At 39.9% G+C, this 23,103-nt stretch overlaps 1 protein-coding gene across 1 annotated transcript in view; it reads right to left on the reverse strand.

Annotated features, from left to right (window-relative positions):
- PHLPP1 (PH domain and leucine rich repeat protein phosphatase 1) overlaps positions 1-23,103 on the reverse strand; it is a 186,321-nt gene that overhangs the window by 56,433 nt on the left and 106,785 nt on the right. Inside the window, exon 4 of the mRNA XM_015240478.3 lies at positions 14,828-14,994. Within this exon, the coding sequence (XP_015095964.2) occupies positions 14,828-14,994 (167 nt within the window). The remainder of the gene's footprint in view (positions 1-14,827; positions 14,995-23,103) is intronic.

Below are 23,103 nucleotides of genomic sequence, written 5' to 3' on the forward strand. Positions count from 1 at the left end.
TCTAGAGCAAGTAAATGCTTTAAGGAAAGAGAAATAACTCATGTTCATCATTTGTTCTATCATAGAGCTGGGAGTAGGAAAAAGAAATCAAGCTAATGTTTATTCAGACTAACAGTAATCTTAGTTCTCAAAATGAAGTTACACGGTACAGCATTACATTTAGCAAATGGCAATGGGCATTGTTTAGAACTCAGGTCTGACTTAATCCAAAGTTTCAAGGCACACCTCTGTTTTCTTCATACCGAGTGTCACAGAAGAGTACAATCAACTAAATACACTTGATAATCTACAGAGATAAAAGCCTCTAACTGTGTTTGTTCACAGAGAAACACTGAAGTCCCTTACAAACTAGGCATGCTGAGAGCCATATAACAAAGTGCATGATTATTTGCAAAGCGTGGGGACAGGGATGAGATCTCGAGATGAGAGAAGCTCAAAAGTGGGGACAGAGAAAGGTGGTGGGATGGAGCTGGGGTATCACTGCTCTGCCAAATGAAAGACATTTATTCTATTTGCTTCTCCCACCGTATTTACAGTATACAACAAAAGTACAGTAACTATGATACTAAACATAGACACAAAATGTACTCAAATCTCCAGGAGTTCGATCTGTTAATGTTCTTACTTTTTCTTTTCTTTCTCCAACTTCACAGCCATAACTAATTAACAGCAGGACAGGCATAGCACACACTTTCAAGCTGCTGTTGAGCGAACAGCAGTCATTAGTTTTGTCCTTGCATTTGCTGGCTTCCCTTTGAATCCAGATAGCACTATACCATGCTAACATAGTATAGTCTACACTTAACTTTAAATGGATTTTTTCCCTCAGTCACTAAATTCCCAGGAATTATCTTCCAAGCTACTCTCCTGAACAAATCATTTAACTCTACAAAAGGGAAGAACACTTAATTTGTTATATTAAACCAAAAGGTTAAAATTCATCACATTCACGCATCCAGTTTCCCTATCTCTATTTCCCTAAAACAGATGGACCAGCTTACTTCATTCCAGCCTCTAAAAAAGCAAGAGCTCCTTGCTAGAAAATAAAGAGAAGTCACGTTTTCCAAGGGCAGGAAAGAATAACCAAATGTTCTAAGATATTACAGTTGAGAAAAATAAACACACAAATGCTGTCAATTCTCATATACCTCCCTGCCCTGGGCTTGTTTCATCATGATCATAGATGTGCTTAATTTTTGCTCCTTTCTCAACATTCATCTATTCAGTCTATCCACACTCAAAAATTTATGTACAAGGTTCTTTCTGCATCTGAGTTAAAGGTAATGGATATATATAGCTTACATATTGTTAGTAAATAAAGCCAAATAAATAGCATGATGACTGTCTAGAGACATACTACTAATTAGCTTTAGATCTATTGAAATCTTTAGTAATTTTCTTTCCAGGAACTAAGGGTACAGTACCAGAAAACCTTGACTGTAAAATAAAATAACAGTATGGTGGGGGGGTGTATAGGTCAGTGGCAGAGTGCACAAGGTCCTGGATTCAATCCCTAGTACCTCCATTTATATAAATAAATAAACCTAATTACTTCCCCACCGAAATAAACAAGCAAACAAATAAATAAGATTTAAAAAACAGTATGGTGGAAGTAGTTCTATTTTTAAACATATTCCAAACGTGCTTAAAATGAGTGTCACACTTTACACTCATGAAGAGGAAATCACATTTGTCTTACTCAACGAGCCTAACAAAGAAAAATCAATATTACTTTCTCGAGTTATTATTCCCCACAAGTGGGTCAACTAAAAAAAGATTCCCTTGGTGACTGGATTTCCATTTCATAGTAACAGTCTGAGTTTAACTTCCTTTTTTCCCTGTGGGGGTACATGCTGATGCATTTTGGAAATTATTAGGCTTCAGTATTAAGTAATGAAGGACTTGCTCGACGGCTGGAGCTGTAAACCTAGCTCTGGGCTTAGCCCCCAGCTTTCCATTAATCATTAATTATGAAAAGCAGGCTCCCTCACAGTCCGGAGGCTGCACCCTAGTGGAGAGTTGTCAGGGTGCCGCTCTGTAACACTCATCAGCTTTTAAGAGAAAGATTGCCTTTATTTGATTACCAAAATAATACACGCTCATTTTAACAAGTCAAACTCTAGAAGCATATAAAGAAAATGTTAACAATCTTTCCTACTTCCTTCCAAATCTCATCTTCCTGAGAGAACCAGTGTCCAGAGAGTTTGGTATATATCCTTCCAAATCTTTTCCTCCTGATGAAACATACACATGCATAAATAGGAAATAACCTCCCTCCCTATTTTTTGAGTGGGATTATACCACACATTTCTCTTCTACAACTTGTTTTCTCACCTGATAAAAACAAATCATCTTTCTGAGTCAGTGCATTAAAATCTAACATACTCTCTTGACAGCTGCATAATGCACTGAGTACAAATGTACCACAATTTATCCATCCCTCCACATTGGGTACTTCCAGTTTTTTTGCTGTTAGAAATAATTCAGCTTATTTGTTTGTGCATCAATGATTTTATTTTGCAGTATTTATGAGTGCCCATAATTCTGAAACCCAACAAGCTCTACGAATTCAGAGACTTTTCTTTGATTCATGTGGTGGCAAACTGATCTAAACTGATGTGAATATTCATCTGTTCTCTTGAGAAATATGAATATGTTTGCTTGTGGAGTGCTGTCTCTACCTTGAGGAAAGTGTTACATAATATACAGTATATGTACCATATTATCTTTAATAACCTGAAAATCTCTGAAATCTGAAATACAAATGGCCTTAAGAGTTTTGGTTAAGGGACTGTGAACCTGTATTTCTACAAGAATAACTGATGAGTCTAAGAGTACGTACAATTTAAATTCTAATACATACGGCAAAATTACCAAAATGTTGTAGAAATTCATATTCCCAATCAGCCACTGCAGGAGAGGGTTTCTTTCCACACTACCTTCTCTAGGATTTAATGTTAGCATCCTTTCCATTGTTGCTAATCTGATGGGCAAAAAGTGGTATCAGGTCATTTCAAGGTTATTTCACAGTGAAGTTCATCTTTTTGTGAAATTCATCTTCTTGGAAATACACATTCATATCCTCTGCCCATTTTTCTACTGGGTTGTTTGTCTTTTACTTACCAATTTGTAAGAGCTCCCTGAATACTCTGTGCCACCTGGTATCATACGCTGCATGAGTGGCACATGACACTTCAGTCTAAGGTTTAGTTTTTCCCACTCTGTTAATGCTGACTTTAGCCACACACTAATGTTAATTTTTATTTGCTCAAATTTGGCATTTTTTTCCTTTATGGAGTCTCTGTTTTTCACCTTGCTTGAGGAGGTCCCCTTACCTTACCCCAAAGTGGCACAAATGTTCTTCTGTATTTCCTTTTAATATTTATATATTTTGATTTTTACATTTAGATCTTTATTTCATGTGACATTTATTTTATGTTACATAGAGGTCTATTTTTTTCTGGTAGCTAATTTTGCCAATACCATTTATTAAATAAACCATCCATTTCAATTTCTGTTCAATTTAAATACGTTTCATATACTAGGGGAAGAGAGAACAAAAAGAGAAAATTTAGTGCCATTCCAATACAACAGACAAAGAGAAAGGCTTGGGTAAAAACAGGTGACACTTACTGTTTCTCTCTTCTTTTTTTCCGAGAGAATTTATAAAACCAAGTGTCTATATTTTCGTTCTTCCTAAGAGCTCACCTTGTGGTTTGGAGTCACTAAAATGCTTTAATAAAATTATTAGTTTTACAGAGTAACTGTTTTGTATTTAGAGGGACAAATCTTGGGAAAGTTATTAAAGTACATTTTAAAAATGTGTAATGAAATGTACTTTCTCTCAAGAAACATCAGTTACATCAATGAATGAAAGACACCAGTCAGTAACTTCTGATTCATTTCCATGTGCTCTTCAAATTCCAACTCCTTTGGTGTGGAACCTTACTGGCTTGCAAACTTAGTCCTATACCATGTTTTAATAGTTTTGCCCCAATCCAGGAATGATATAGGGCAACCTTTACATGCTATAATAATTATGTAAGAAAACAAAATAATTTGCAGAAGACTTAAGAGTCTCTCTCTTGTATGGAGAAATTCCTTTGCCGCACATTCCTCTTGGACTTGTCTGTGGTTGCAGTGGCATGAGAAACATTTGAATCTTTGGGCCTGCTTCAGAATTGCTGGGAACACCTACCCTTCAGAAAGCATGACTCAACTCCTTTTAGCTCTTACATTGCTCTCCACACCCCCAAACTGTACTGCCCTGGAACTGAACACTCATCGGTGACTTCTCTGTTTCTTGGTGCAGTGTTTTCTCCTGCTGTCCTTTTATAACTTTTGAAATGAATCCATGTGAACTTACGCATGCCATTCGTTTCCAAGACCCGAGCAGCCCACCAGCCTTGTTCTCAGTTAGCACCTGCCAGGGTCTTCTGGAAGGTTCAGCATACCCAAAAGCTACTAGGGCACACGACCAGCTTCTTAACACCCGAGCCAAAATAAACAGAAACCACCCCATCTTAGTTTAGTCCTAATCACCATAAATGACTCTCAGTGTAAGTAAAACAAGCATATCACCTTCTTAAATGACTAGAAAACATAAACACACGCATATTTTACTTGGATAAAATTTAAAATTTACAACCACAGGAGGGTTTAAGCAAAATTTTCTTAAGAACTGCTACAAATTTTAAAAAGCAGAATAAGTACACCAGAGCTACAACTCAAAGACATAATTTTTCCAAAATAATAATCAAGGAAATGGAGAACACCCAAGTGTTGGCAATAATTATAGCGGACATGTTGCGTAAGGGCAAATTAAAGCATACTCTAAAGAGAGAAAGTTTTATTTTAATCCTGCCTTTTAAAATAATTCAAACAGAAGGCATTTCTTGGTTACTTACTTTGTGCCAGATCCTAGACTAAATTAACCCTATGAATACAACAGCCAACAAGACAAAGCCCCTGCCCACAGGAAGGGATGGGAGGAGGTGGGGTGCGTGCAGGGGCAGGCTCCCATGAATCAAGTAATCACATTATATAGAAAACCACTCCAAACCATAAGATGGTAATTATGTGGAAACAGCAGTCACCAGATCTACAGTAACTCTGCACTAGATTCATGAAAACAATGAGTTATAAGCAGCATAAATCTGTCATTTTCTGATTCTTTTATAAATTTGCAACATAATAATCAAAAAGACAAGACATACGTTATGTTACAGTTAAATCTGTCTCTTATGAAATGCCTTCTCAATTTATCCATGGTTACATTTTTTTTTCATTTTCTTACCAACAGATCTGCCTATAGTTAGCCAATTTAATCACGGTACTATTCAAGAGATGTTTAATATTAACCACCACACTAGAAGAGCAAATAATAAAATGTAAAAAGAACATTTCTGCAACAGGCAGAAAACAGATTACTGTTTCCTCTTCTCAAAAAAGAGAAGACATACACAGTATACTTGGATAAAATCCCAGTTGAGTCATACAAGGATTTATAAAAATGAAAACCAGATAACGTCTCTATCAAGGAAACTGGATTACCAAAGGAGAAGGTGAGCATGAGCTAAAGCCAGAGAGAATAATTATGTCATGACAATGTGCTCAGACATGAAAAGCGTAAGCTCACATCACAAACAGACCAGGCATATCTGGTAGTTAAACAGAAAAACGTCCAACACCCACCGTTTATGAGGTATAATAAACGTCCGATCATGAGACTAAACCATTCATTCGCTAAACACATTCGGAGTTCTTATTTGGCCCAAAGGTGTGTGACGCATACAAATGTGAATTAGGCATGGTTTTCCCCCTCCAGGAACTTGAAACAGTTTGGAAGCAAAGCTGCTATAATATAAAATAACAGATGAAAACGTACTTCAAAAAAATTATGAGTGCTTCCAGAAGAGAAAACTCACTTTTATCTCAGGGACATGAACAAGAGTTCAAAAGGCAGATGGAGAACAGAAAAGAGAACATTCAAGAAGAATAGGTCGGTGCAACTGTTTCTCAAACTTGAGTAAGCGTTGTTCAAATGCAGATTCCTGGGCCCTATCACCAGAAGTTCTGAATGAGCAGGTCTGGGATGAAAACCAGGTATCTGTCTCCAGTAAACACCCAGGTGATTCTGACACAGGCATTTCACAAACCACATTTTGAGAAACACTGATCTGGAGGGCAAAAACTCCAGGTGTTCTTACGTTAAGCAAACTATACACTGATAAGCAGAAAGCACGCCTGTGGTTGCAAAGGACGATTAAAGACTATTCACAGAGTGCCTCTAATTCCAGATGAAGACGCTGCTATTGATCTATGGAAAGTTTTGAATAGAGGAGTGAAATAGCCTATCCTAGGATGTGTGGGTTTTTGTATTACATAAATCAGATAACATCTCCTTTTCCCTTATTGTGCTTCCCCTACACACACACCCCTTCATGTGGGGTCAAAGTGAGCCTTCTGACAGAAATTTTAAAATTGGAGGAAAGAACAACTATTTCGAAAGTCAGACTTTCCCTAAGGTTTCTTGTTAATTATGAGTCCCAGAGACATCCTCAGGGAGGCATGGGTGTGCCCTGCTTTCTAGAGGCCGCTGTCAAATGCCCCCGCCAGCTCTAGCATCATCATCCTAATCCGCCCAAGCCCGATGACAACAGGAGCGCGTCTCCTCCCATCCAAAGTCCTATTACCACGGAGAACATGGTGAGTAACACCAAAATCACAGGCACTCTTAGGACAAACAGAAACCCTCATGGGTCTTTAGTTTTCCAAAGTTACACGTGTACGTTGTCAGAAGGAGATCCAGAGTTAGCTGCGTCTGATGTGAGGGAGAGAGAAAAATGTTACTGGTTCCCATCAGCATTCTCACAATAGCAACCAAAACGTTATTTCAGAAGTCATCAAAATGATATTAATCGCGTTCCCAAGTCCCATGTTATGTCATGATATTTAACCATCAACAACTTTTGGCCCCCTTCCTGCATGCTTATCATTGTCCCCTAAGAGCTGCACAGAGTGAAAAGTTGGTTACTACACAGAACAGCAAATATCTACAAACAGTATGTTTAACGTTAAACTCTTACAGTTAAGTTAAAACCCAGAGAGTAGAGCAAAGAGCCCAACTAAAATAAACGGAAGAAGAGAGCTGGCCAGAACATAACAGCCTCGCTGGATTCAAGCCAAGGCTTCTGAAGCTCCCTCTCCCCTTTTTATTTAAGTCGGGGGGAAACAGTTAAAGAACATCTTAAAGGATCCTAAGAAGTCAATAGGGAAAACTGCAATTTAATACAGTCTGGTTGATCAATCAATCTTTTGTTTCTTTCCGAGCTCCCTCTTCTAAATGCGCTATGTGAGGGAAGGAGAAAACAGGCCATTATTACCAGCACCGAGGCTGGGAGCCGAGGCCTAGGAGAGCACCAGATGCTACCCAATGCCAGTGCCCCGAGCAACAGGCGAAGGCTTTCCTTTGATCAAATGCTTAGCGAAGGAAAATGGGAATCCTGTGAGATGGACAGCTTCCCAAGAGGATGAAAATTCCATCTGAAATGCAGAGCTGTGTAAGAAAAGGACTCCCAGTGTTGGGGACATTCCATACAGTCTACGAAATTCCTTAAACATTTGGCAAGCCTCGCCAAAAGCCAGCAGTGGGAATTCCTTCCCAAGGTTCCCTCTTCCTGAGCAGCGCTTGTGCCAAGTGTTTTTTCTTTAATGCATCGGCTGTACCCTTCCTTCAGCAGTGAGTGGCTCTTGTTTGCTTGTGATACTTTTTTATATGACACAGCATCTTCCGAGATGCTCAAAGTGTCCTAAGGACTGCAGTCTATGTCTGGCAAGTGAGCTGCAAACATATGTTAGCATGCCACTCCTGATCCCACTATGATAATGAACCATCACTATTTCCATCAAAAGTGAGTTTCCAGGAATTACTGATAAAAACAAAAACTAAAATCTTTCTATAAAAAACCTGGAAGTGTGAGCTTTTGGTAAGAACAAGTAATTAAAACAAATAACTCTGTAGCTCTGGAATACCAAGATCCCCAAAAGAAGACAGTAGGAAATAAGGTTATTTGTTTTCCATTTCATGGAGACTAAACATGCAGAAAATTGAGCTAAGAAAAAAGGTACTTGATAAATACCACGCATAATTATGAGTTTCTCAACGCTTCATAACTTTCATTCTGCTACACCCACGTACTTACACACCCAACTCAACTTCATTCCTTCTCTCTGTTTGAAAAACCCCTGCCTCTCCCATCTCTCTTATTTTTTCATCTGAAAGAAATTTCACATCTAATCAGATAACTTTCCAAGTATCATGGACAAAGCTACCAGAAACATACACATACAAATCATTACTATCAAACTTTGCTTTTGACTTTGGTCTTGACATTGCTCTTTGTAAACACTGCACTGGATTATCACCATAAAAGAACTCTGTGAACTATCATCCCTTACAAACTCTAGATCTGTCAGTGCAATATTACTACTCATGAAATTTTAATAAATAATAGCTTTAGCTCTTTTACATCTTTTTTGTTTTTGGGGGGGTAATTAGGTTTATTTTATTTATGTTCATATGTATGTACATATTTATTTTAACGGAGGTACCAGGATTGAACCCTGGATCTTGTGCGTGCTAAACACACTCTCTACCACTGAGCTATGTCCTCCCTCCTGGATTTTTAGCTCATTTAAATGTAAAAGTTACATTTAAAATGTTTGAACACCAATATAACTTAATACAAATAAGTTCACACTGCTCTGATACAGGATTAAAAACAATAAAATTAAGACATGGGAAGGAAAATTATGTCCCTTGAATCTAACCAGCAAAAAGTTGTCCTCTTCATTGCCTTTACAAAGAAATTTACTATATTTTTTTTAAAAACAGTTCTTCATGGTAAATAATAACAATCTTAGCATTAATACCATCTGGGTCATCTAAATGGAGATACAATTAACATAAGTGAAATACTATCAATAAAACAGAGGCAAACACTACATTGTAATTATTGTGACATATAGAATCAGAAAAGAACTCACTAAAACTACCAACAGTTACTCTGATTTTGCCTTTCCTCTATTTTTGAAAATTAACGTGAAGAGTTTCCAATGCCAATAAAGGAAAAACAAACACTGGTAGTTCCAAGAACAATGTTTTCCCTCTGAAACTGCTGGCCTGTGTGTGTACATCAGCATGCCATCTTTCCAGAATTAGAATGCTGCTGCAAATAGCATTTTAAATGTTCCATCTAAAGTGGCTCATTTGTTTAAGGTGAGAAGTTGCAACAGAAAGAAAAATTAGGGGGATATGTGGTTAAGAGAAATTCTCAGAACCCCTATCTGTTGTAAATGCACTGTACTTAAAGTTTCTCCCTGGATATTTGCCCTAACACTGTAACTAAAAATTCATCCCTGGAGACTTTGGTTAAAACATAAAAATAAATTACCTTTTGGTACCTCCCTAACATATTCCCTGTGAAACATACATTAGAGATTAGCACAAATTCCCTAAACATATAACTAAAAATAAGAAATACATGGCATATGTCAAAAATACCATACTAACTGTAGGACCCTAAATAAGCTACATGAGTGCTTTTTGAAGTATAAATAAGTTTTAAAAATATATAATTTCAATTCCTAGCATTAAACATGCATGTGCCTACACTTACAAACTTACTACTTTGAAAACTGAGCAATAAAATCTTTCTTGCATAATGGGGGTGAGGGTACAAATCTCATACTAGTGCACAGTGAAAAAGAAATTGGTCTAAAGCTTAATTTTTCCCAACATCAGCTTCACCAGTAGCTCAGACGCTACCTACCAAGTCCCCTCGGCCTCTCTCTCCTGTGCTTAAAGCAGCAGAAACAAAACAGAAACATAGTGGCAGCGCAAAAGTGAAAAGTCTTCTGCCTTAAAGGAATCAAAGTCACACTTTATACTACAAACTATACAGTGCAAGTTGATAACACGTAACTTGATATGCTTTGTTTTGCTTCTAAACACTGTAAATGAAAGAAGCTGCACACAAGTGCATATGTTATGATTCTTATGTACAAAAACAGGCAAAACTAATTTATGGTGTTAGAAGTGGGGACAGCGACTATCTTTAGGGTCCTAAGAGGAGGGGCACAGGGAGGGCTTCTGGGTGCCAGCAATTTTCTATTTCTCACTATGAGCACCGATCACATGGATGTGCTCACTTTCTGGAAACCCATCTAACTGTACACTCATAGTTGTGCCTTTTCTATGGTTTTGCTATACTTCTACAAAAAGACTTTCATAAGGTTATGTAAGGAAGAGTTAGACCTCAGATCCTCTCCCCAGTTCCAGTAGGAGACAGTTTATACCCTGGAAGAAACTGAACCCAAGTCGCTGGCTCATAGACATCAGGCATAGCAGGAAAGCTGTCCTGAAGACAGTGGGTCAAATGAAAGTCCACACACTAAACCTTGCGATTCCAGCTCTCTTCCCTACTCCACTCCCTGAATCTTGGCATGCACTGCCCACACAAAAGACCAGAGGATTCCTCTCAAGTACAACTGACACACCCTGGGGAGGAGATCCAGAGATACTGTCTCTGGAAGTTCCCCAACGAAACCACAAGGCTCACCCCTGACAGCCCTTGCAGTGAAGCTGTACGAAGGAGAAAGCCTGCCCACGGCACCCAATTCACTTCTCAGTGGCACACCATTAAATAGGAGCAGACAGCAAAGGATCACCAGTTAAAAGGCAAGTTTCTAACATAAAAATCAGATGCCTATACAAACAGGAAAAAAGAAATCAAGACATCGCAAGAAGGAAATGAATGAACGAATGAATTAAATGTCCTCAGAAATAGAAGAAATACATCCATGGCGGGGGCACAGAATGCTATTAAAATGCACACAAATTAAACAAACAAACAAATAAGGAAGAACTATTGAAAAAAAGACAACAGAAATTCAGAAGATGAAGAAAACCTGTCAAGAAATAGGGCATTAAGACAGACAGATAGGAAAATTAGACAATCAGAGGGTAAACAAGGAGGTCCTGCCTAAAAAAAAAAACAGAAGGAAACAGAGGAAGAAAAGAGAAAACCAAGATGGGGGAAGAGAGTATCAAAAAATGTAATGAGACAGCTTTCTAGAACTGAAGGACATAATTTTCTCAGATCAAGTGTTCACCATAGTGGCTAAAATGAATAAAGAGCTCCATACAGAGAAATTGCTAAAATCTTTTCTGGGGTTGTTTAAAAAAAAATTGAGGAAAAAGGGTCTCTGAAGACAGGAATCAGACTACGATAGCAACTGCCGAAGCTAGAAGACAATGATGCACTTGCTTTGAAATTCTGAGACACACGTTTTCCCGTCTAGAAGCCAGCCAAATATTCAATCAAGTATGAGAGAAAAATATTTTTAGATATGTGAAGTGTTTAATAGATCTGTCTCCCGTATCCTCTTTCTCAGGAAGATATTGGAAGACATTCCATCAAAAAGTGGGAGTAAAGCAAGAAAGGAGTCGCTAGACACAGGAAAACATGGAAAACTGAGGAGAGATGAAAAGGGAGTTACCAGGAAAACGACACAAGGTAACCTCAGGACAGCGGCTGTGTGGCAGACCCACCCAGCAGGGACCCATGCCGGCCCCAGAAACGAGGGTGTCTCCAAGAAGAAGGTGCTGAGAAGAGAGTAAAGTTTTGTCAGAAAGCTCAACAATATATGAGAAAAAGAGTACACAAATGAACAAGAGAGGCTCCTGTCCAGCCAGCACAAGAAAGGCCATGGAATCGCTGTGTTTAAGTGCCTTAGAGATGAATCAGAGCTCCATGCTCAAAATAATGTCAACCCTCAACACCGACTTAACCAAAAATGGACACCTGGACATCAAGAGGATGGGAGAAGCGGCGGTCTGTGCACGTGGCATGGTGCCAAGGGGGTGTGAGACGATGGAGAAGAGTTAAATCCTCATCTTCTATAGCAATAAGCAAGAAAGCAGCAAAAAGAGCCTAAAGACTCCAAAGTGGTTGCCTAGAAATCAGGACTTGGGTACAAGGAGTTTAAAGCACTTATTTCTTATGTCTTATTGCTTATTAAGATTTTCTATATACAATATTACTTTGATGGGTGAAAAGTTTAAATTTTAAAAAGATACTAAATAAAACCAAAAAACGTACGAAATAATAGACAAGAAAACTAGAGAGGAAGAACTGCAGTGGGCAAATGACAGGAAGACGAGCAGTACTCTAAAGCTCTTACAAGAGTCCAGGTGAGAGCTGGAGGGGCTTCCTCCGACAGATGGGCAGAGATGGTGTGTGTTGAGAGATGGGAAACAGAGGAGAAAAGCAAATGGGTTGAAAAGATATTTATAAATTTAGAATCAATAGATATGGGGAACCAATCAGGGGATTCTGAAAGCCCCAGCAGGAAAGGCAATGCCCCAGATACCCTTCCATCTGGGTATTTATTTAGTCCATAAATGCGGACTCTTTGGAAGCACCATATTCCCCCACGTAATGAGAAGTATTTTGCTTTTCTTTTGGTTTAAGTTTTAATTTTTAGACTATTTAGAAACCACAGAAAATAATGATCATCCAAGTAGCTATAATTTAGCTTTTTCAAATATTAACATTGTCCACTTGCCTCTAATCTTTTTTTTTAAGATATAAACATTATGCATCTAGTTGAAACCATCTTCAAATCATTTCCCAATCCCATCCCCCAACCGCCTCCCCAGAAAGTAACTGTTAATCTGATTCGACATTTAGCATCTCCCACTACCTCATCTCTAAAACCAGAGCATCGGTTTGGATAAATGCTAATGCCCTTGCTGTTCTGAGTGAGACATCAGGATGCAATACCATGACACAAAGTTCTCCATGCTCTGTAACGGAAGTGCAGAAGCCTATCGTTCAGTGCTGTGAAATACACAAGAATATTTCAAAGCTCAAAAACAGACAGAATCACGATATAACCCTTTAGCAAAAAAGCATAGTATCTTTACTACAGCAGTGTGAGTAAAAACCATGTTATCACTGCAGAGGGCACATAAAAACCTAAGCTGAAGAATTTCGCTGTGGCTTCCTTCCATTGTCCCCATCAGCTCCAGGGAACAATAAGAAAGAGTTGGGCACAATATCCGCACTGGAGTTTGTACTGCCTACGGAGCTGATTCAGCACAGCACCAAACTGTCCCCGTGGTCACCGTATTCTTCTCTGCCAGGAAATCACAGCAAAAATACACTTTAAAAATGCACAATGCCAGTTTTACTTAAAAATGCCCTTGAGGATGCAAGACAGTCATTGGTATTACATCTCAACACTTGAATACATATCTTTTGTTTTTTTAATTTTCTGGGTGATAAATGGGAAGTACACATAAAGCACTTTTGCTGTATGTGAAGTTCTCAAGGAAGACACTTAGAATTATTTGAGCTGTGAGCCAAACTAGTCCCAGTGTTCACGGAATAGATACTTGAAAGATCAACTTACAAGCTCATTACTTCAGACTTGGGTTCATGGCAGATGTTTTCTCTATAATGAAGTGAACAGGTCACTTCAGGAAAAACCCTAACAGTACCTGTTGCCAAGGATAGCCTTCAAGCTTCCAATGGAAAATTTAAATTTTGTATAACTTATTTTCACAGTGAGCTTGACAACTTTCCAATACCTAAAGCTTTTTTCTGATGAGATCAGTTGTGATACTGCCATTTCTTCAAGTTGCAAAATGAAATATGTTAATATTTGGAATATCTGTATTACCCAACAAAACAGTATTTTCCAAATGACTTTATGCAGTAAAATCACATATGGGCAAAGACTCAAAGTACAAGAAAGACTAATGGATCCTAATGCGAAAAACTTTTGAAAGCTCACTGTTAGGGTTTTACATTACACATTGGAACCAACATTTAAGAAAATATCCCCTGTCAAATTTTGATACAGTATCAAAGAAGAATATTCACAATTATCTGAAAAGACAATTAAAATACTCTTCCCTTTTCCTACATATCTGAACAAACCTTATAATAAACACTTATTGGATTATTCTTTCCAGATGTTAAAAACTATAAACATATAACCGTAAGAGTTAATTACCACAGTTTAATCTCTGCCGTTATCAGTCATTTCACAGCAAATGAACAATTCATTATTTATTTAAAAGTTACATCCTTCTGTAGTTACAGTCTCAGATATTTGCAACAAATATTTAAGTACCAGAGGCTTCATTTACCACAGAATCAAAACTGATCATTGCTCCAAAAAAAAAAAAAAAGGAAATGAATATGGTAAATCTGTTTTATACAGATGCAAATAAAGTCCCTTCCCTCTAGTTATAAAGAAGCAGATCTTTTTCATTTAACATGTGACTCTTGAAACTTATACACTAATCACCCAGGTGATGTGGTATTGATAGATTTAAACCCTAGGTCTTAAATTTCTAAGGAAATATCGTTTCATGGAAAAAGACTGACCTTCCGTAAATTTTGAGAGAAGTAATTTAATATGACCAGACCTCTGTAGTTCAAAACTAACACACCAAATATCATTAACTTTTCACAGAACCATTTGTAGACAAGTTAAGAAACAAGAGTGATTTAAAGTGACGTGTTTTTCTTATACAAAACTATCCAGTTAATGAATATCATAAATCATTCACTTCAAAGGAAGGGAACTTAAAAGTTTTTTTCAGAATGAGAATTAATAATGTCCTCACTAATAAAGTCCTATTACCCTGCCTTCTGAAAGGGAAAAGTTACCCACTGTAGCTTTTTAAGTCGGAGTATTCAAGAAACAACCAGAAACTCTTCCCCTTCCTAACCACCCACTGCATGCTCACCTCTGCAGTTCATTGAGCCCCCTGGCAGTTGGCAGACTGGGATTCTGCCTTAGGAAGTTTTGTTTTAAATTGAGATGAGTGAGGTCTTGGCTGTAGAAAAGGTTGGCAGGCAGATGCTCCAGGCTACAACATGAGAGGTCCACTGAGCTAATACGCTGTGATGCAACCTAGAGGGGGAGAGAAACACAACTCAATTTTAATGTCATCCTTTATCCTATAGCTGCTTTCCACGGATAGATATAAGATAACCCCACTGGGAACACAGACACACTATGCAATTAGCATCACTGCTTAAATATAAACCAAGACCATTTACTTAGGATTGAACTGAGTCAAGCATTACAAAGGCAGGAAACAGTGTCCCTTCCTGGAAGGTACTTACAGAAACCTAGTATAGGAGACACAGATTATTCTATCAAGTTTAGTGATATCAGTAATCTCCTCAACTGTAGGGGTATGTTCCTGAAAACACCCATGGTAAGAGAAATCAGAGCTAAATACAAGACTTTAGAGTAAATACAGGGTTGGGTGATAGACACTAAGATCCAGACTGAACCCATGAAAAGCCATTGTATATACTGATTTAAAACAGCACAAATAATACTTGTAGCATATAATCAGAATCCCCTAACTGCCTGCTGTAAGCTTCTTGGGTTTCACAAAGTTTCAGTTTTGCTTCATGAAGATATTCTAAGAGAAATTAATTTTATGTCTAAATGTTTATCCACATTCTCAAAGCTTTCCTAGCTTAAATTAATAACTCCTACAATGGCCAGAGTCCCAGGGCTACACACCCACAAGCATGCTGGAGGCAGAAAAAGCACTGGGCAGTGTGTCTCTCTACCACATTCTGGGGAATGTGGTGTCAGTTTACACCACGGCACGTGGCTCCAGCCCCACTGACACAGACCGTGGCTCCTTCTCCCCTCACAGGGGCTCTGGGGTTACTGCTCTAAGAGCTGGGCTGATCCCTCCTCATGTTCTTCTTTATCTTTACCCAAGTTTTATGGCACAAACACCATGCCACATCTGTGATCAATCTGATATCCTTTTCTATTACCAAACCCCAGCTATCTTTTGCGATTACGAAAGGCAGCAGAACATGGTCCTGAGGAGTGTGGCTCTGGTGTCAAAGTGCGAACTCGCACCCCAGCTCCACCACTCAGGAGCTGAGAGCACTGGAGTGGATCCCTGGGCTCTGCAGCTCCCACGTCCTCACCTATGCAACAGGCACACCTGACCCTGCCTGCACATGCCTGGCTCAGAAAAAACCCTCAGTAAGTGACGACTGCCACCACCACCATGACTGCTACCACTACTTACAAATAGAATGATTCACATCTGGCACCCAAGGGAAGCCACATTCTCCTGATGTATTCAGGAGTAGATCTGCATAAAACACATTCTGCTGATGGCATATCTGAGGACAGAGAGAAAGCGCTGTGCACACACGAAAGATAAGAGGACAGTGGGGTGAAAGAGGCCTGGAGGGGCTCAACTAAAAGATTTTACAAAGGAACTGTGACTTTGCATTTTAGCAACTTCATCTTCCCTTGACTTGTCACTATTAAATAAGAAAATCCCAAACAGGGCCAAATTACGCACACAAACCAAAGGATGTGAAAAAAGTCAGAATTTAATGGACCTGAAAGTCACGTGCCAACAGGCCACAGCCCCACAGGATTCCATGGCAGGAACTCATTCAGGGGAAGTGAGGCTGAAAGTTGTACTTGGTGGAATCATTCATTCAAAAATACGTGGTGAGCATGTTAATGGTGCGTCAGACTTTCCATTTCCTAAGATAAGGCCGTAAAACAAGACAGATATACTCTCTGTCCTGAATGAGTACATCTCAAGAGAAGGAGAGGGCAACTGAGATACTGTTGGGCCAGCTGGCGTCCTTCAAAGTCCAATGACCCCACTTCTGGGCTCTCAGATGTCTGCCTGTGATCCCTCAACAGATAAAGTACATTCTCTACTGGGCGTGTTTCCCCTAACAGACCAACAGCCCAGGTCACGCCTGCCTTCTCAGAGTCAAACCCCACAGCCCTTCATGGACCCTAAACCTCTTACGTCACCTGCAACCAATCAGAGACGTGTGCACAAGCCGATCAGACACTTGGTAACCCAACTTTATAAAACACCCCAACAACCGGCCCAAGCTAAAAAATGCTTGGAGCCACCAGAGCTGAAAGAGGCAAGGAACAGATTCTCCCCTCGAGCTTTCAAAAGGAGCACGGTCCTGCTGACACCTTGATTTTGCACTTCTGGCCTCCAGCACTGTGAGAGAATACACTTCTGCTGTCTTAAGCCACCAAGGTTTTGTTAATTTGTTACAACAGCCACAGAAAAGTAATATGTCCTTCTTATTTTTTCCATAGCACTTTTCATTTTCATTTATTCAACATGTTTATGGAATACCTACTATGTGCCTATTACTGATCTAGTTAAGTACTTAGTGTGCTTCAGTGAACAATAAGACCCCTGCTCTCATTAAACTTTCCTCACAAATAAGTAAGTTTTATGTTAAAAACTGGCAACTACCATGGGGAAAAAAAGAGCAAGGAAAAGTTGATGAGGACTGTTGGGAAGGCTGTAGGTGGTAATGTAAACAGGTTGGTCAGGATGGGCCTCACTGAAAAGGTGGCATTTATATATACAGAACATGAGGAAGCTGGCTGAAAGGATTTATCTACAGCAACAGTCCTGGCAGAGGAAGCAGCCAGCGTAAAGGCCCTGCAAGGGGAAGATGCTTCGTACGTTCCGCAGGGAGACCAGTAAGACAAGGGGAGTGACCTGCGCAGAGATCAGCAAGGTGAGGGGCGGGGCGGGCGGCACGTCCTGCCCATCCGTGGAGATCACTGTAAAGACTCTGGCTTTTCACATGAGCAAAGTGGGCAGCGCGGAAAGGTTCCAAGAAAGGTCTCCGTCTCTGACTGTAAGCTCAAAAAGGAAGGGATTCGTGCCCATTTTCCTCCCAGTGTAGCCTGCGCTCAGCACTTGGCACAGCTCTCAAGAAGCATTTGCCAGAAGAACGACCACCGGACCACTTTACACCCCTTCCCTCTCGCCAGTCTGCATCTGACCCATCTGGCGTGTTCCTCCACGTGCAGGCGACTCTGTAGAGAACAAATTCCATTTCAACTGAAGCATCACACTAAATACTCTCGTTGGACAACTAAAAGATAATGATTAAATGTCAAGTCGTATTTGATTCCTTTCCTCGTTCTGGACCACAAGCTGTTCCTGCTGGAAACAAGGGGGAGGAAACCACAGTAAAGAAGCTACAACAAGCAAGCGCAGCCTGTGGGGGTCGTGGCAGAACTGGGAACACGGACCGCGAGAACGGAAGTTAACCCTGTCACGATGGTAGTGGGGCAGCAAGCGGCCAAGGTGACCACGAGAGCTACCGTGAGCTCACCTCTGCCCGGTCCGGGCCCTGCAACAAAGGGGAGATTTCAGTGCTTCCAGCCAGATCAGCCTGGGCACGTAAGGACCTACCACAAAGAGGTTTTGCTTGACTCCCAAACGAAAAACTACCGATGGGGCTACCCAAAGAGGCTGTGACTCACCTGCAGGTGCCCATTACAATTACAATCTTTCTCAAAATAAGAAATAAAAATAAATCAGAAAGCCACCTGTACATACCTCAAAGCAAGAAGCCTTTTATTACTCTAGCTTTTTTTCCCCTAGTCGTAACAACAATAATGGCAGCTAACATTTAGGGGGCGCTTTGCTTGTGACAGGCACTCTTCTTTAGACAGGACACTCAATCCTCCCAACTCAGTGCAGTTAAGGACTTCTCTCCATTTCAAAGATGAAGGTTAAACTGAGTCACAGAGTGTGCCCAGGGTCACACAGGGAAGGCAGCAGCAGAGCCCAAGTTTGAAAGGGGGGCTCTAACCGCCAGGATCAAATAGTAACATAACCCCTTAGCCCAGAGCAAAGGTGATGCGATGTTATCCTGAGGATAAGCTTAAGTCTCAGGAATGAAGACAGGGCAGTGACAGGTGGGAGTCATCCTGGAGAGACACAGAGGAGACCATCTGCTGACCACATGCAGACCTCAGAGAAGGGGTGAGATCCCTCGGGGCACCGTGCCCCCCCATCACGGGCTCTGCCCACTCCGACCTCACACAGCTTGTCCACCTGCATAGCAGTGATGCTGCCTGGTGAGCACCGAACCCAATTTTAAAAGGTTACAGGAAACATTTAAAAGGTTACAGAAATTGGAAAGAAAACAAAAGAGACACATGCACAAGCGGAAACTGCCTCAAATCTTTGTTAGAAACAGGGACTGCTTAAAGTCCTCACAATTAGGATGTAAAATTCTTTTCGCAAAACCTACTGTGCTTCTACTGCTATAAAAAAAGCTTTTCTCACTGAAAGAGACCAGGAGGCTCTACACACCAAGAATGCCGAGAACCAGCATCCACAGCTACAAGCAAGACAAACCTATAAGACAAGAAAAGGACCAGAGTGCGGGCCACTGCTCCTCCTGTCTTGAGCAGTCGCACAAAGTTCAGGCAAAGACAGAATGTGATGCTGGTTATGCAATTTACAGACCGTCAATGAACTGTGTGTGAATGGATTCAAGGTTCAGAAGATCAGTTCCAGTAATGGTGGCTTGGGAAATCCATGCTAATCTGTATTAACAACAACAACAACAACAACAACTCTAAGGCTAATAATTTACAGTTAGTAAATCAAATGGGATTTTCCCCTCACGGATCGACATACTCCGGGAGATACAGTAAAGCGAGCATGAATCGCAGCGACTGGCTTGGTTTGTCTTCTTTTCCAAATGACTTGTAAACACGTACGAACAAAAAGCTCATCTGGCCCTCAAAATATTTTCCCCAAAGAACAGTGCAGATTAACCATAAAAATGATAATATGAACAACAAACTCTCCAGATTACCTAGTGGGCTCTCACGCTTTTCTAACATTCTACTCAGCTTGACACTTTAAGTTGTTTCTCTACCAACCTTTAAGACACAGGTCAAATATGCCTCTGCGCTGGGTCTAGCTGGGTTCCATTTCCAAACTAATGTATCTATCCTATGCCTGACCCATCCTCTCCATGCTTTAGGAATTATCACCTTCCCTTGCGAGAGGACTGTACTACATTACCCACATTATTCCTGGTGTTCCCTTAGTGGACAATCGTCTTTTATAAGCAAGGGAAAGTTCAGAGAAACATTCATGTGATTTTTTTTGTCCCCACTATACTTTAGTGAAGTGGTATTTATCCTTATTATGTGCAAAGCAGACTCAAAATTAAACAAAGTGACTCTGAAAGGCTTGGTCAAAGCAGCTGAAATAGCACAAATAATTTCGCTTGTGTAAAGAAAAAAAGTGCTGTAAACCGGCATTGTGAGTCATTAATTGCTTTGGCCCAGCCTTTAGTGGCTTGGGAAATTATGTCCTGGCTACAGGGATAGTCTTTGAGGAGTTTACAAAACTTCTGTAAAAAAAAAATTCTTAACCTCAACTGACTTAGTTTTAATTCTCACCCTCAAAAATACTTTGGGAAGGCATGAAGTAGAAGAACATAAATTTAGAATAGAGTTTATTCATCTTTATCAGCTAAGCATTCTAACAACCTTACTTATTTTCACCTTCATCCTCGTCAGTAAAGTTTTATAATACTTATAATCAAACATTTTCCAATTCAAATAAAATTTAAATTCTCACTGCTCCACAACATGCAATCATTTATTTTGAAAAAATTCAACAAATTTAAGAAATGCCTTAACTTGACTCCAGACCTTTTCACAGTATCTCATTTCTTGATCCTGTACTAATTATCATTTTATAAAATCTGTTTAATAGCAGAAGCAGAAAACTTTCCTATATAATTAACTATAATATATACATTAATTATGTCTTAATTGGGGCATATCAAACTGCCAATTTTGGACTTACTAAATTCTACTTGGAATGCTGGTATCTTATTATTTCCTTGCCTTAAATGAGGAAATAATATTAAAAAAACACACACACATGGAATAAAATATTCAAATGTATACACCAGACTAAATCACTAAAGGTGATCAAAGCAACAAAGACAAACAACAAGAAGACCTGGAGGGGCTATCATTAATAGGTAAAAATAAGATGGCACTTTCTGAAGGCAAAAGTATTTGGGGAAGGGAGGGGACTATGATTTTAAAATTAGGCCTATTAAGACTATCAGGAGCCACTTAAAATACAGTTAAGGGATCCAAGAATAAGAGTACAGGGAGAGTTGCAGCCTGGAAAAGAAAAGAGGAACAGGGGGAGGGAGAGAGAGAGAAAGAGACAGAAGAAAAGAGGAGGGTTAGACAGATCGACAGATAAACAGAAAAAATAAATAAAACACCTGGCTCACTGTAGCAGCACCAGGCCACAACCATAAAGAAGAACAATATTAAAAAAGTTAGAATGAGAGTTCCTCCGAAGCACCCAGACCTCTCTTTGCCAGGTGACTGCAAGGGATGAGTGAATCCTTCAACATATGTTTAACATTTGCCTTTATAAAAGCAGCACTGTACTCAGTACTGGAGAGAGGCACACTTTGTCTTCAAAAAACTAGTCCCTTGAGGCCACAGACACCCAAACAACTGTGATTCAAGAACCCAAACAACTGTGATTCAAGAATGTACGTGCAGTGAGAGCCCACAGGGCAGAGTCGCCCAAGCCACTCCAGCACCCACGGCCCCTCCCAGGACAGGACGGGCAGGTACTCCCAGGCACTCGAGCAGAGACGTGCACACCACTGCCCAGCGCAGGCAGGGCTGCAGGATTTGCCCAGCAAGCTCACCGCACAGCCTAAACGAGACATGAAGACCTGGCGCCTCGCTCTCCCTGAGTCACAAGCAACTGGGAGAGACTTGGAGAAGATGGTACCAATGGCCTTCCTGAATCACCAACCTCACTAACTGTGTCACTCGGACAGTTATCTCCCTTCCACACACATAAACCCCATTGTGTTTCTCAGTGACAACAGAAAAATAGAACTCATCTTGGGTGGAGATCAAATCTGAACTCAGAGTTCCTTCCTCATTTCCTTATTGGCAAAATATGTGTAAACAACCTCGTTAGAACCTGAGAGAGTCTCTGAGACCCATCCCAGTAGTACTCCCCCAAAGGGGCATCTCCCGGACAAGGAGAAGGGAAAAACCGCTACCCACAAGAAACCTACATTGTAACTTTCTACTGAAATAAATTATATAAACACACACTTAAATGATTCTCTATTAGAAACAAGCTCCTCAGAGAGGAGAAAGAAAGAAAGAAAGAAAAAAGCAAGCAAGCAAGCAAGCAAGCAAGCAAACTCCCAGTCTTCTATTTAAAATACAAACGCTAGGAATATTTCAACGTTTAAGTTCCAGTCTAACATACGAGGCCTGATATGTGTAACATAGAGAGCTCACTGGTATTTTTTCAATTATTCCACTATTTTTTGCTTTCTAAAATTATATACGGGTATAATCAGGTAGAAGAATTTAACTTTTCAGAGTAGTTGTCGATAATTCAATACTCTTAAAAATACCGGGGTCTTCCAAGGTAAGTAAATATATCATGGAAACTAAACTCTCAAAGATACTACATATTTATATGCTGGTCTACACACTCAGATGAAAATGATTTAACTTCAAAATACAATAGGGCCAGATGTAGGGATCTGGTTTGTCATACATGCTAAGTTCCTGACATAGCAATACTTGGCCAGTTTTTGAAGAATCAGACAACAGCAGTTCCTCCAACACTGAAACCACTTTAATCTGCCGTGGGTCACTCAGAAGGCATATCAGACTTTCTAAATACCCCTCGGTCATCACTTAAGATCAATGATCAGTGTAGCGGCTATGGGCAAGTGTCCTTCACAGCACATCCCATTCAATAGACCGCTTAGTAAATCACTATTTACTGTCCTACTGAGCTGCCTGGATTCTGCTGACAACTGTGCACATGAAGTACCCCCCATTGATATTTTCAGTAAATCTCAGTTGTTATATGAATCTTGGTATTTTTGCCCCTTCAGGCCACTCTAAAACATTGGAAATACAATGAAAGAAAAACAGCAAGGGAGCAGAACTTCCTGCAGTGCCATATACTTAATACCTCAGTTTCCTCATCTGCAAAATGGAGATGATAACATCTACTTAAGAGTTATTACCTTCTGTTGTGGGGACTGGCCTTGCAGAATGTTACGAGCACCTACCTCACAGGGACACTACAAAGCATCTAGAACAGGGCTTGGCACGTAGAAAAGTTACCGAAATGTTATT

Source organism: Vicugna pacos, chromosome 30 (assembly GCF_048564905.1).
Source record: "Vicugna pacos chromosome 30, VicPac4, whole genome shotgun sequence".
NCBI classification, from domain to species: domain Eukaryota; kingdom Metazoa; phylum Chordata; class Mammalia; order Artiodactyla; family Camelidae; genus Vicugna; species Vicugna pacos.